The 16,106-nt window shown below is 39.2% G+C and overlaps 1 protein-coding gene across 1 annotated transcript; it reads right to left on the bottom strand.

The window, feature by feature from the left end:
- Nucleotides 1–12,562: 12,562 nt before the first annotated feature.
- Nucleotides 12,563–13,495, bottom strand: Or13a26c (olfactory receptor family 13 subfamily A member 26C). Its single transcript, NM_001000555.1, is given in 1 exon segment — nucleotides 12,563–13,495. A coding segment is annotated over 1 exon segment (933 nt).
- Between the last annotated feature and the right edge of the window lie 2,611 nt (nucleotides 13,496–16,106).

Genomic DNA, 16,106 nt, shown 5'->3' with positions numbered 1-16,106 from the left:
CCAGTTCTTTCTCTTATTCCTTCAACAGGGGTCCTATTCTCAGTTCAGTGGTTTGCTGCTGGCATTCGCCTCTATATTTGCTGTATTCTGGCTGTGTCTCTCAGGAGCGATCTACATCCGGCTCCTGTCGGTCTGCACTTCTTTGCTTCATCCATCTTGTCCAATTGGGTGGCTGTATATGTATGGGCCACATGTGGGGCAGGCTCTGAATGGGTGTTCCTTCAGTCTCTGTTTTAATCTTTGCCTCTCCCTTCCCTGCCAAGGGTATTCTTTTTCCTCATTTAAAGAAGGAGTGAAGCATTCACATTTTGATCATCCGTCTTGAGTTTCGTTTGTTCTAGGGATCTAGGGTAATTCAAGCATTTGGGCTAATAGCCACTTATCAATGAGTGCATACCATGTATGTCTTTCTGTGATTGGGTTAGCTCACTCAGGATGATGTTTTCCAGTTCCAACCATTTGCCTACGAATTTCATAAACTCGTTGTTTTTGATAGCTGAGTAATACTCCATTGTGTAGATGTACCACATTTTCTGTATCCATTCCTCTGTTGAAGGGCATCTGGGTTCTTTCCAGTTTCTGGCTATTATAAATAAGGCTGCAATGAACATAGTGGAGCACGTATCTCTTTTATATGTTGAGGCATCTTTTGGGTATATGCCCAAGAGAGGTATAGCTGGATCCTCAGGCAGTTCAATGTCCAATTTTCTGAGGAACCTCCAGACTGATTTCCAGAATGGTTTTACCAGTCTGCAATCCCACCAACAATGGAGGAGTGTTCCTCTTTCTCCACATCCTCGCCAGCATCTGCTGTCACCTGAGTTTTTGATCTTAGCCATTCTCACTGGTGTGAGGTGAAATCTCAGGGTTGTTTTGATTTGCATTTCCCTTATGACTAAAGATGTTGAACATTTCTTTAGGTGTTTCTCAGCCATTCGGCATTCCTCAGCTGTGAATTCTTTGTTTAGCTCTGAACCCCATTTTTTAATAGGGTTATTTGTTTCCCTGTGGTCTAACTTCTTGAGTTCTTTGTATATTTTGGATATAAGGCCTCTATCTGTTGTAGGATTGGTAAAGATCTTTTCCCAATCTGTTGGTTGCCGTTTTGTCCTAACCACAGTGTCCTTTGCCTTACAGAAGCTTTGCAGTTCAAGTACCATCTTTAAGAGATACGGGGATAGCCTTGTGTTCTCTCTGTTTTTAGTGGATTTTCTTTAAGTTTTCATTTAATTTGATGTTGGCTACTGGCTTGCTTTATACTGCTTTTATTATGTTTAGGTATGTGCCTTGTATCCCTGATCTCTCCAGGATTTTTAACATAAAGGGGTGTTGGACTATGTCAAAGGCTTTTTCAGCATGCAATGAGACCATCATGTGCTTTTATTTCTTTCAGTTTGTTTATATGGTGGTTTATGCTGATGTATTTTCACATATTGAACCACTCCTGCATCCCTGGGATGATGTCTATTTGATCATGGTAGATGATGTGTTTTTAAGTTCCATTTGTGAGTATTTTAATTTAATATTTTTGCATCACTGTTCATAAGAGAAAATGTTCTGAAATTCTTTTTTCTTTGTTGAGTTTTTGTGTAGTTTAGGTATCAGAGTGACTGTGTCATCATAGAATGAATTAGATAGTGTTTCTTCTGTTTTTATTTTGTGGAACAGTTTGAGGAGTACTAGCATTCCATCTTCTTTGAAAGTATGGTAGAATTCTGCACGAAAACCATCTGGCCCTGGACTTTTCTTTTGGTTGGGAGACTTTTAATGACTACTTCTATTTCCTTAGGGGTTATAGGACTATATTATACTTTACATGATATTGATTTAACTTTGGTAAGTAGTATCTTTCCAGAAATCATGCATTTCATTTGTATTTTCCAATTTTGTGCAGTACAGGCTTTTGAAGTAAGAGTTAATAGTTTTTTTAAATTCCCCAGTGTCTATTGTTATGTCTTCCTTTTAATTTCTGATTTTGTTCATTTGGCTTCTTTGGGTCTGTTGATTGTAGTGTGGTTATCCTGTACTCTATGGCCAATATCTATTTATAAGTGAGTATATACCATGTATATGATAACTTTGGGCATAATTCTACTTCAAGACCAAGCTGTACCACTCCTGGGCATACACCCAGAAGATGCTCTACCATCCCAGAAGGACACTTGCTCAACTGTGTTCATAGCATCTTTATTAGTAATAGCCAGAAACTGGAAACAACCTAAATATTCTTCCACTAAGACTGAACCCCCAGTGAACTAGATTGTTTGGGGGAGAGCAGCAATGGGGGGAGGATGGGGAGGGGAACACCCATAAAGAAGGGGAGGGGGAGGGATTAGGGGGATGTTTGCCCGGAAACCGGGAAAGGGAATAACACTCGAAATGTATATAAGAAATACTCAAGTTAATAAAAAAAAAGGATAAAAATGTGGTTCATTTACACAACGGAATTCTACCCAGTGATTAAAAACAAGGACATCTCTCTGTACCCAAATCCCTTGGGTAAGAGAGCTGGACTCTCAGAAGTTTGGACAGCCCTGAGCTCAGAGGTGACAACTACTTCTGCCCACATTCCTAACCCAAAAGGAACCTATCTAGTGTCCTCTGTGTCCTCCAGGCACAGGAACCTAGGGGCAGTCAGGGGCAGGACTTTTCCAGTTTCTGCCTGTCTGCAGAACTGATCTGCTCCCACAGCTCTCGTTACCCAAATCACATGGGGGAGAGAGCTAGACTCTCAGAAATGTGAACAATCCTAAGAGCTCCAGGGAGACCACCACTTCTGCTCACATTGCTGGCCCAAGAGAAATCTGCCTGCTGCCCTTTGGATACAGGAACCTAGGAGCAGTCAGAGACAGGACCCTTCCAGTTTCTGCCTGAGCCCAGAGCTGAAATTCAGTCACCTGGAGCACTGATATGCCTGACAGCAGAGGTAAGACCAACACTTTTGTCCCAAGTGATCTACCTGGAGGCTTCAGGAGCAGCTCTTTGTTCCCAGCTCTGGCTGAAAAAAAAACCAGGCCTACATGAGTGCTGACACACAGGCTTACAGGTGGGTCAAGCCACTGTCAGAGACATCAAGACAAGCTAATAACAGAGACAACCTGATGGCAGGAGTCAAGCACTGGAATCTAAGCAACAGAAACCAAAACTACTTGGCATCATCAGAGCCCAGTTTTCCCACCAAAGAAAATGCTTGACATTCAAACAGAGCAGAAAAGCAATATTTGGATTTAAAAAACACATCTCATGGTGATGATAGAGAACTTTAAGAAGAACATAAATAACTCTCTTAAAGAAATACAGAACAGTACAGATAAACAAGTAGAAGCCCTTAAAGAGGAAATACAAAAATCCCTTAAAGAATTACAAGAAAACACAATGGATAAGTGAAGGAATTGAAGAAAACCATCCAGGATTTAAAAATGGAAATAGAAACAATAAAGAAATCACAATGGGAGACAACCATGGGGATAGACCTAGGAAAGAGATCAGAAGTCATAAATGCAAGCATCACTAACAGAATCCAAGAGATAGAAGAGAGAATCTCAGGGGCAGAAAATATCATAGAAAATACTGAAACAATCATCAAAGATAATGTAAAACGCAAAAAGCTCCTAACCCAAAACATCCAAGAAATCCAGGACACAATGAGAACATCAAACCTAAAGATAATAGGTATAGAAGAGAATGAAGACTCCCAAAAAGGGCCAGGAAATATCTTCAAACAACTTATTGAAGAAAACTTCCCTAACCTAAAGAAAGAGATGCCTGTAAACATACAAGAAACCGACAGAACTCCAAATAGATTGGACAGAAAAGAAATTCCTCCCATAACATGATAGTCAAAACACCAAACCCACAAAACAAGGAAAGAATATTAAAAGCAGTAAGGAGAAAAAGTCAAGGAACATAAAGACAGACCTATCAGAATTACACCAGACTTCTCAACAAAGGCTATGAAAGCCAGTGAATCCTGGGCAGATGTCATACAGACACTAAAAGAACACAAATGCCAGCCCAGGCTATTATATCCACCAAAACTCTCAATTAACAGAGATGGAGAAACCAAGATATTCCATGAAAAAAACCCCAAATTTACATATTATGTTTCTATAAATACAGCCCTACAAAGGATAATAGAGGGAAAACTCCAACACAAGGAGGGAAACTACATCTTAAATAAAGCAAGAAAGTAATCTTTTTGCAACAAAACCCAAAAGAAGAGAGACACACAAACATAATTCCACCTTTAGCACCAAAAATAACAGGAAATAACAATCACTATTCCTTAAAATCTCTTAACATTAATGGATTCATTTCTCCACTAGAAAGACCTAGACTAAAAGACTGGATATGAAAAGAGGACACAGCATTTTGCTGCATATAGGAAATACACCTCAGTGACAGAGACAGACACTACTTCAGAGTAAAAGGCTGGAAAACAAATTTCCAAGCAAATGGTCTGAAGAAACAAGCTGGTGTAGCCATTCTAATATCTAATAAAATCAATGTTAAACCAAATTTTAACAAAAAAGATAAGGAGAGTTTTGCTGGATACAGTAACCTGGGCTGGCATTTGTGTTCTCTTAGGGTCTGTATGACATCTGTCCAGGATCTTCTGGATTTCATAGTCTCTGGTGAGAAGTCTAGTGTGATTCTGATAGGCCTGCCTTTATATGTTACTTGACCTTTTTCCCTTACTACTTTTAATATTATTTCTTTGTTTTATGCATTTGATGTTTTGACTATTATGTGACAGGAGGAGTTTCTTTTCTGGTCCAATCTATTTGGAGTTCTGTAGGCTTTTTGTATGTTTATGGGCATCTCTTTCTTTAGGTTAGAAAGTTTTCTTCTATGATTTTTTTGAAGATATTTGCATCGATATTCATAAGGGAAATTGGTCTGAAGTTCTCTTTCTTGGTTGGGTCTTTGTGTGGTTTAGGTATAAGAGTAATTGTGGCTTCATAGAAGGAATTCGGTAGCGCTCCAGCTATTTCAATTTTGAGGAATAGTTTGGATAGTATTGGTATGATGTCTTCTATGAAGGTCTGATAGAATTCTGCACTGAACCCGTCTGGACCTGGGCTCTTTTTGTTGTTAGACCTTTAATGACTGCTTCTATTTTTTTAGGAGTTATGGGATTGTTTAAATGGTTTATCTGTTCCTGATTTAACTTCGGTACCTGGTATCTGTCTAGGAAATTGTCCATTTCCTGCAGATTTTCAAGTTTTGTTGAATATAGGCTTTTGTAGTAGGATCTGATGATTTTTTGAATTTCCTCTGATTCTGTAGCTATGTCTCCCTTTTCATTTCTGATTTTGTTAATCTGTGTCTTCTGGTTAGTCTGGCTAAGGGTTTATCTATCTTGTTGATTTTCTCAAAGAACCAACTTTTGGTTCTGTTGATTCTTTGTATAGTCCTTTTTGTTTCTATTTGGTTGATTTCAGCTCTGAGTTTGATTATTTCTTGCCTTCTACTCCTCCTGGGTGTATTTGCTTCTTTTTGTTCTAGAGCTTTTAGGCATGCTGTCAAGCTGCTGATATAGGCTCTCTCCTGTTTCTTTCTGCAGGCACTCAGAACTATGAGTTTTCCTCTTAGCACAGCTTTCATTGTGTCCCATAAGTTTGTGTATGTTGTAACTTCATTTTCATTAAATTCCAAGAAGTCTTTAATTTCTTTCTTTATTTCTTCCTTGACCAGGTTATCATTGAGTAGAGCATTGTTCAACTTCCATGTATATGTGAGTGTTATTCCCTAATTGTTGTTGAAGACCAGCTTTAGCCCGTGGTGGTCTGATAGGACACATGGGATTATTTATATCTTTCTGTATCTGTTGAGGCCTGTTTTATGAATAATTATATGGTCAATTTTGGAGAAAGTATCATGAGGTTGTGAGAAGAATGTATATTCTTTTGTTTTAGGATAGAATGTTCTATAAATATCTGTTAAGTCTATTTGGTTCATGAATTCTCTTAGTCTGTCTACGTCTCTGTTTAATTTCTGTTTCCATGATCTGTCCATTGATGAGAGTGGGGTGTTGAAATCTCCTACTATTATTGTGTGAGGTAGAATGTGTGTTTTGAGCTTTAGTAAGGTTTCTTTTATGTATGTAGGTGCCCTTGTACATGGAGCATAGATATTTAGGATTGAGAGTTCATCTTGGTGAATTTTTCCTTTGATGAATATGAAGTGTCCTTCCTTATTTTTTTTTATGAATTTTGGTTGAAAATTGATTTTATTCGATATTAGAATGGCTACTCCAGCTTGCTTCTTCTGACCATTTGCTTGGAAAGTTGTTTTCCAGCCTTTCACTCTGAGGTAGTGTCTGTTTTTGTCTCTGAGGTGTGTTTCCTGCAGGCCGCAGAATGCAGGGTCCTTATTGCATATCCAGTTGTTAATCTATATCCTTTTCTTGGGGAATTGAGTCCATTGATTTTGAGAGATATTAAGGAATAGTGATTATTGCTTCCTGCTATATTCATATTTGGATGTGAGGCTATGTGTGTGTGCTTTTCTTCTCTTTGTTTTGTTGCCAAGACAATTAGTTTCTTGCTTTTTCTAAGGTGTAGCTTACCTACTTATGTTGGGCTTTACCATTTATTTTCCTTTGTAAGGTTGGATTTGTAGAAAGATATTGTATAAATTTGGTTTTGTCATGGAACATCTTGGTTTCTCCATCTATGTTAATTGAGAGTTTTGTTGGATATTGTAACCTGGGCTGGCATTTGTGTTCTCTTAGGGTCTGTATGACATCTTTCCAGGATCTTCTGGCTTTCATAGTCTCTGGTGAGAAGTCTGGTGTGATTTTGATAGGTTTGCCTTTATATGTTACTTTTCCCTTACTACTTTTAATATTCTTTCTTTGTTTTGTGCATTTGGTGTTTTGACTATTATGTGACAGGAGGAGTTTCTTTTTTGGTCCAATCTATTTGGAGTTCTGTAGGCTTCTTGTATGTTTATGGGCATCTCTTTCTTTAGGTTAGGGAAGTTTTCTTCTATGATTTTGTTGAAGATATTTACTGGTCCTTTGAGCTGGGAGTCTTCACTCTCTTCTATACCTATTATCCTTAGGTTTGATCTCCTCATTGTGTCCTGGATTTCTTGTATGTTTTGGACCTGTAACTTTTTCTGTTTTACATTATCTTTGACAGTTCTTTCGATGATTTTTATGGAATCTTCTGCTCATAAGAGTCTCTCTTCTATCTCTTGTATTCTGTTGGTGATGCTTGTATCTATGGCCTCTTGTCTCTTCCTTTGGTTTTCTATATCCAGGGTTGTCTCCCTTTGTACTTTCTTTATTGCTTCTATTTCCATTTTTAATTCCCTCACATGTTTGATTGTGTTTTCCTGCAATTCTTTCAGGGATTTTTGTGATTCCTCTCTATAGGTTTCTACTTGTTTATTTATGTTTTCCTGCATTTTTCTAAGGGAGTTCTTTATGTCTTTCTTGAAGTCCTCCATCATCATGATCAAATGTGATTTAAAATCAACATCTTGCTTTTCTCGTGTGTTTGGATATTCAGTGTTTGCTTTGGTGGGAGAATTGGCCTCTGATGGTGCCATGTATTATTGGTTTCTGTTCCTTGCGTTTCTGTGCTTGCCTCTTGCCATCACGTTGTTTGATCAAAGACCTCCACAGCAAACAAGATATACTCAAACTAATAGAAGAAAAAGTGGGGAAGAATCTTGAACACATGGGCACTGGAGAAAATTTCCTGAACAAAGCACTAATAGCTTATGCTCTAAGATCAAGAATCGACAAATGGGATCTCATGAAACTAGAAAGCTTCTGTAAGGCAAAGGATGCTGTTGTTAGGACAAAACATCAACCAACAGATTGGGAGAAGATCTTTACCAATCCTACAACTGATAGAGGGCTTATATCCAAAATATACAAAGAACTCAAGAAGTTAGACCGCAGGGAGACAAATGACCCTATTAAGAAATGGGGTTCAGAGCTAAACAAAGAATTCACAGCTGAGGAATGCCAAAGGACTGAGAAGCACCTAAAGAAATGTTCAACATCTTTAGTCATAAGGGAAATGCAAATCAAAACAACCCTGAAATTCCACCTCACACCAGTCAGAATGGCTAAGATAAAAAACAGCAGATTCTTTGGAGGATGTGGAGAAAGAAGAACACTCCTCCATTGTTGGTGGGATTGCAGACTGGTCCAACCATTCTGGAAATCAATCTGGAGGTTCCTCAGAAAATTGGACATTCACCTTCCTGAGGACCCAGATATACCTCTCTTGGGCATATATCCAAAAGATGCTCCAACAAATAAGAAAGACATCTGTTCCACTACATTCCTACCAGCCTTATTTATAATAGGCAGAAGCTGGAAAGAACCCAGATGCCTTCAACAGAGGAATGGATACAGAAAATGTGGTACATCTACACAATGGAATGCTATTCAACTATCACAAACAATGACTTTATGAAATTCATAGGCAAATGACAGGAACTGGAAAATATCATCCTGAATGAGGTAACCCAATCACAGAAAAACACACATGGTATGCAGTCATTGATTAGCGAATATTAGCCCAAATGCTTGAATTACCTAAGATGCACAGAACACAAGAAACTTAAGAAGGATGATGAAAATGTGGATACTTCACTTCTTTAAAAGGGGAACAAAAATAACCTTAGGAGGGGATAGGGAGGCAAAGTTTAGAACAGAGACTGAAGGAATGCCCATTCAGAGCCTGCCCCACATGTGTCCCATACATACACAGCCACAAAACCAGATAAGATTGATGAAGCAAAGAGGTGCAGGCTGACAGGAATGGAATCTGATGTACATCTCTCCTTAGAGACATAGCCAGAATATGGCAAATACAGAGGCGAATGCCAGCAACACACCACTGAACTGAGAACAGGACCCCTGTTGAAGGAATCAGAGAAAGGACTGAAAGAGCTTGAAGGAGCTTGAGACCTCATATGAACAACAATGCCAACCAACCAGAGCTTTCAGGGACTAAGCCACTACCCAAAGACTATACATGGACTGACCCTGGGCTCCAAATTCATAGGTAGCAATGAATAGCCTAATAAGAGCACCAGTGGAAGTGGCAGTCCTTGGCCCTGCCCAAGTGAACGGGATTGTTGGGGGGATGGTGCTAATGGGGGAAGGATGGGGATGGGAGCAGCCACATACAAGGGGTGGGGGAGGGCTAGGGAGGATGTTGGCCTGGAAACTGGGAAAGGGAATAACATTTGGAATGTAAATAAGAAATACCCAATTTAGTAAAGATGGCAGGGAAAAAAAAGAAATTAAAAAATAAAAAGAAAATATGTCAATGTAACCCACTGTGTAAACAAACTCAAAGGAAAAAATCCCACATGATCATCTCATTAGATGCTGATAAAGCATTTGACATAATTCAATATCCCTTCATCTTAAAATTTTTGGAAAGATCAGGAATTCAAGGCCCATACCTAAACACAGTAAAACCAATATACTGCAAACCAGTATTTGACAGCAAACTAAATGGAGAGAAACTTGAAGCAATCCCAGTAAAATCGGGGACTAGACAAGACTGTCCACTCTCTTCCTACTTATTCAATGTAGTACTTGATGTCCTAGTCAGAGCAATCAGACTACAAAACGAGGTCAAAGGATGCAAATTGGGAAGGAAGAAGTCAAAATATCACTATTTGCAGTTGGTATCATAGTATACTTAAATGACCCCAAAAGTTCCACCAGAGAACAATTAAGCCTGACAAACAACTTCAGGAAATTGGCTGGGTGTAAAATTAACTCAAACAAATCAGTAGCCTTCTTCTACTGAAAGTACAAACAGGCCGAGAAAATACTAGGGAAATGACACCCTTCACAATAATCACAAATAATATAAAATACCTCGGTGTGACTCTAACGAAGTACTTTAAAGATCTCTATGATAAGAACTTCAAATCTCTGAACAAAGAAATAGAAGATTATTTCAGAAATAAGGAAGATCTCCCATGCTCATGGACTGGCAAGTTTAATATAGTAAAAACGGCCATTTTGCCACAAGAAATCTATAGAATCAATGTAATCCCCATCAAAATTTCTAGTCAGTTCTTCATAGGGTTAGGGCAATAGAGCAATTTGCAAATTCATTTGGAATAACAAAAAAACCAGGATAATGAAAACTTTCTTCAACAATAAAAGAACTTCTGGGGGAAATCACCATCCCTGACCTCAAGCTGTATTACAGAGCAATAGTGATAAAAACTGTATGGTATTGGTACCAAGACAGGCAGGTAGATCAATGGAATAGAATCAAAGTCCCAGAAATGAATCCATACACCTATGGTCAGTTGATTTTTGGCAAAGTAGTTAAAGCCATCTGATTAAAGAAAGCATAATCAACAAATGATGCTGGCTCAACTGGAAGTCAGCATGTAGAAGAATGCAAATCAAACCATTCTTATCCCCCTGTACAAAGCTTAAGTCCAAGTGGATCAAGGACCTCCACATAATTGTCCTCTGAGAGGCTCCACCCAACAGACAATGGAAACAAATGTAGAGACCCATAGCCAGACATTTGATGGAGCTCAGAGAGTCTTGTGGAAGAGTTGGGTGAAAACTGATCGACTCAAAGAGGACGGGGACTCCACAGAAAGACTACAGAATCAAGTAACCTACACAATTGGGGACTCCCAGAGTCTTAACCACCAACCAAAGAGCAAACATGTGGTGAACCTACCAGACCCCTCCCACCCGCCACATGTATGTAAGAGATGTGCAGCTTGGTCTTCATGTGGGTCCCCCAACAACTGGAGTGGGATTCAACTACCGACCTGTGGCTCCTGTTGCCCTAATTGAACCACCTTGTCTGATCTCGGGAGTAGGAGGTAGGGTGCATAATGTACCTAGTCCTGTGGGATGGTGAAGCATCTTTTGGATATATGCCCAGGAGTGGTACAGCGTGATCGTGAGGTAGAACTATTCCCAACTTCACAATGGAATTCTACCCAGTGATTAAAAATATGTATATATCCACTCCATGTGTGGGGGGCTTGGGGTGGTGATGATACTCAGAGGAGAATGTGAGGGGGGAAATGGGTGGAGGATCTGTGTGAGGGGCTACTGGAAAGGAGAAGGGTTATGGTATTGTGATGTAAAGAGAATATATAAAATAAATTAGAAAAAGAAAAAAAATAGGAGGTTGAGCTTGACAGCCACTGATGTCTACAGAATGTCCCCTGATAAAAATACAGAGAGGTGAGACAAGAGCCAGACACTGGCACAATATCCCTTTTCCAGACACAGTGGCACATCAGGAGCTTGCTTAGTCACATTTCTCACTTTGACACCAGTGTCTGGTGTCTTTTTGTGAAATGCTTATCTTGGAGGGTCACTTTTATATTGTGTTACACATCATAGGTTATGTTAACATGACATAAGGCATGTCTCACGATAAAGAGACATACATGAGATGTATGCATGTATATTTTTATGTTTGCGGCCATTTGTATACTTGTGTTTGGATGACTGTCAGTTGCTTTATAGCGTAAATTATAGTAAAAAGATGAATACCAGAAGAAATGGCAAAAAACATGACTTGGAGGTGAAGCAAATAATGCACACAGTCAGTAGAGGCCAAAGCCAGTAGTTCATAGCGATTATCCTTTATTATCACCATAACTTTCTGTGTGTGTACATGCTTTTGTTTTGTTTTGATATTGTTTCTTCTTATTGGTTTGGATTTTGTGCATTTTGTTTGCTAGAGAGAAGGAGAGGTGCAAGTACTCAGTGGGTAGGTAAGTAGGTATGTAGGATCTGAGAAGGGTTGCAGGAGAGGAAACAAAGTGATTAAATGATGTTGCATGCCTAAGAAGGTTTTAACCTAGCATTGTTGTCTACAGTCTATTTTTGGTTATTTTTTTATCATGTGAATAAAACTTTAGCTCTTGCATGTAGACATCCATCCAATTTCCCCAAATCTCTTTGTTGGAAATAATTAATCTTTCCCATGAGTTTGATTGTTTTCATTGTCATAAGTATGCTGTATGGCATATGTGACTTCATTTTGAAACAAACTTTATCTCTATTTTGTATATTACCTCTTTCTCCATACCATCTGATTTCCAGAGATCATAGGAAACTGTGAAATGAGAATCCAAGACATTGGTTTTTCCCAAGACATTGTGGCCATGCTGGCCTCTCAAGTGTCCTCATAAATTTTAGATTTATTAGCCATAGCTCAGAAGCAAGCACCTGTTAAGTTTACAGAGAGACCCTGCATGAAATGCTTTTGTTTTGTGACAATCACCATTGACACTCACTGAAAATCTTCCAGTACAGGAGCATGGAACTTCCATTTAGATAAACTTCAGTTATTTTTGAAATGGTTTGTATTTATCAGGAAATGGTACGTGAGTGTTTTCTTTAAATTGCTTTTAAGAATTTTGGATTTTTTGATGTTACAGTGAGTGGAATTGTCTAGTCCTTGCATCAGATAAAGGCTTTTTAAAAACAGAAACTGGGACACACCACTCCATGAGGTTGCCCTCAACAAAGCATGTTTAGAAAGAGTCCAGGTCAGGAGAATATTCTGCACATGTCCACTTACTGGGGGAACAAGGGTAAGAGTCTTGCCAGGGCGAGCTTGACATCCTTGTTCCTCAGTGTATAGATGAGGGGGTTTAGGGTTGGGCTGAGGATTGAGTACAGCACTGAGGTAACTTTGCTTCTCTCAGGGCTGTAGCTGGAAGCAGGACTGACATAGGCACAGAACACAGATGAATAGTACACAGAGACCACGATGAGGTGGGATGAGCAGGTAGAAAAGGCCTTCCTCTTGCCCTCAGCAGAACGCATGCGCAGGATGCTGGCAATGATGTAGCCATAGGATAACAGGGTTAGCACAAAGTTGATGCCTCCATAAAAGGCATCTGCCACAAGAGTCATAATGCTATTCACATATGTGGGGCTACAGGAGAGCAGGAGGAGTGGGGGGATCTCACAGAAGAAGTGGGTGATGACCTTGGGGCCACAGAATGACAGCCGTGTCATCAGACCAGTGTGCACAGATGCATTCAGTGCACAGATGGACCATACACCCATGGCCAGGACCCCACATAGCTGTGGGCTCATCCTAGAGCTGTAGTGGAGGGGACAGCAGATGGCCACATAACGGTCATAGGCCATGACTGTGAGCAGCAGCAGCTCTGAAGACAACGACCACAGAAGGAAGAAGAGCTGGGCCATGCATCCCTTGAAGGAGATGGTGTTTTCCTCAGACAGTAGACCAACCAGGGTCTTGGGAAGCACAGAGGAGGTGCACACAATATCCATGGTGGCCAGGTTGCACAGGAAAAAGTACATGGGACTGTGGAGCCCAGTGCTGGAGGTGACCAAAGCAATGATCACAATGTTGCCCATTAGAGCCATTGTGTAGAGGGACAGGAAGCAGCCTGTCAAGAGAAGTCTTAGACTAGAATGTTCTGAAAATCCTTCCAGTACAAACTCTGTCACTAATGTTTGGTTGGGACTCAACATCATCGTGGAGAATATCTGTCTCACAACTGTGTCTGGCAGTTTCTGAGAAAATATCACAGTTTACCACTGCAAAGTCTGGTTTAGAACCTTGAGCACCTCAAATTTCCCTGCTGTTAGAAAGGGAAAGAATGAATGTGTATCCTTTATGGAAGCCTCTTGTCTTTTGTTGTCTGTAGCACACAATTAGAAGCCACATGTATTTCATTTAGTTTTTATTCCCCACTTACAATTCCTATCCCACTGTTTTGAGTCAAGAGTGACATCTGCTCCTCTCTCATCTTGAGCATTTGGCATTAATGAAGTATCATCACTCAGGACATGCCTATGCTTTACTTCCTTGTGTTCTGTGGACAGTGCTTGGTGACACAGCTGTACCCTTTACCTCCACAGCAGGTGTTCTCCATATGATGACAATTTTTAATGAACTCACTGAGATCAGTTTTGTACATTCTTTCATATCCAGCCTATTAGGTTCCCAGGCACTTAGCCTTTTATAATATTTTAATCAATTTTTAAAATTACACATCTCAACTTGATAGTATCATTTCTTGTGGCCACATAGCTATGTATTTTCTGAATTTTAGTCACTGTAATATGTGCCTTCTACTGTGATGGAAACTGTCCTTACTCTACCATACTTCAAATCTATCACCCAGGAGAACATTTCTCAATTCTAGACCTATAATCCATCATACTTTTGTGGTCTTTTTTGTCTCAATGAATCACAGTAACTTCAAAGTCAACATACACACAGCTGAAGTCATTGCCATCGTTTACAGATGTTTCTGTGTGCTCTCAATATCCTTATACAGAAGTTCACTCTCAGCTATCCAGTGTTTCAAGGAGCTTTATATTTGGAGCACAGATCTATCTCCCTGATTCATCATCTTACCTGTAGTCTATGCACTTGATAGATCCTGAGTAGAGTCCTGGTCTGTGAGCCAAGAATCATGTTCTGCCTCTTCTTACCTCCATTATCCAACTGGTCCTCTAAGCCTCTAACTCTAGCTTCCCCAACATTTTAGCTCATGTTCCCATTGTTTTCATCTGGTTCATATTTTCTGGGTTCTTGTCATTTTTAACATTTCCAGTTTCCTCTTCCATCACTCAACGAGTATAGTATATGCACGTTAAGATAATTTGTCCTGGGCTGGAGAGATGGCTCAGCGGTTAAGAGTACCCGACTGCTCTTCCAGAGGTCATGAGTTCAATTCCCAGCAACCACATGGTGGCTCACAACCATCTGTAAAGAGATTCGATGCCCTCTTCTGGTGTATCTGAAGACAGCTACAGTGTACTTATATATATAATAAATAAACAAATCTTTAAAAAAAAGAAACTTAAAAAAAAGATAATTTGTCCTTGGCCCCTAGGCAAATTCACTATATTTCCTCCCTAATTCTTCATCAAAATATACTCTATAGTTTGACATAGAAGGTTAATCTGACACCTCCATTAAACATTTCCATAGGTTCCCTCATAAGTTTATGTATGAACACATTCTACGATATTTTTTAACATGTTAGTGGAAATTATTTTCATAGTTACTTCTATTTTTGGTCACATTTTATCTCATATATATTTTCCACAGTAATGTTCACAACCTATTTTTTACCACCTTAATAGCAAGTGCTGAATTTTAAACATTATGTGCGCCTCCATTTTAAACTAGAGATACTCAAATATTGCATTTCTCCTTTACAACCATTTGGACAGTGTTGTGTCTATCCACTTCTCTTCCTCTCCCTCCTATCCCATTGTACTAGAGAGCACCAATGAATAGTTTGGTCTTGCAAGTGTTTCTACAGGAACAGAATTACAAAAATGAATCTTTCTAAATTTTTTGGCAATATCTTGATCTCCCTAGCTAATTCAACTAAAGCTGAAATTGTGAAACATTTTCCTGATTTTATCAATATATGTGTGCTACTTACTTCCATTGTCACAGTGTACTTCCCAGAAAGTATTGATAAAGATGTACCTTAGGCTGAGCTAGAAGGAAAGATTAAATATTAATTGAAATCTGTGGAAAGCATGTTGTCTGGTAGATTTCTCCTAGCATCAATAGCACATTTCTAAATATCTAATCACATGAAAAATAACTATCTGATTTCTAAATGACACACTGAAGAAGATAAGACAGAGAATTGTAATGTATAGGATGATTTGACAACACAGACAGATGTCCAAATACCCATGGACACATGTTTTAATTACAAGGAAGTAAAAACTACACACTAGAAAAAGGACAGGATGATTAAACAGAAAGTTCTTTTTGTTTCTACTTGGTGGATTTCAGCCCCGAGTTTGATTATTTCTTGCTGTCTACTCTTCTTGACTGTATTTGCTTCATTTTGTTTTAGAGCTTTATGTGTGCTGCCAAGCTGCAAGTGTATGCTCTCTTGTTTCTTTTTGGAGGAACTCACAGCTATGGGTTTTCCTCTTAGCTCTGCTTTCATTGTGTCCCATAAGTTTGGGTATGCTATGCCTTCATTTTCATTAAATTCTAAAAAGTCTTTAATTTCTTTCTTTACTTTTTCCATGACCAAGTTATCATTGGGTAGAAAAAACACACATGATATGCACTTATTGATAAGTGGTTATTAGACCA

Source organism: Rattus norvegicus, chromosome 1 (genome assembly GCF_021556685.1).
Source record: "Rattus norvegicus strain SHRSP/BbbUtx chromosome 1, alternate assembly SHRSP_T2T, whole genome shotgun sequence".
NCBI classification, from domain to species: Eukaryota; Metazoa; Chordata; class Mammalia; order Rodentia; family Muridae; genus Rattus; species Rattus norvegicus.
The sequence above is the reverse complement of the archived record's forward strand: the minus strand, read 5'-3'. Positions and strand labels throughout refer to the sequence as shown.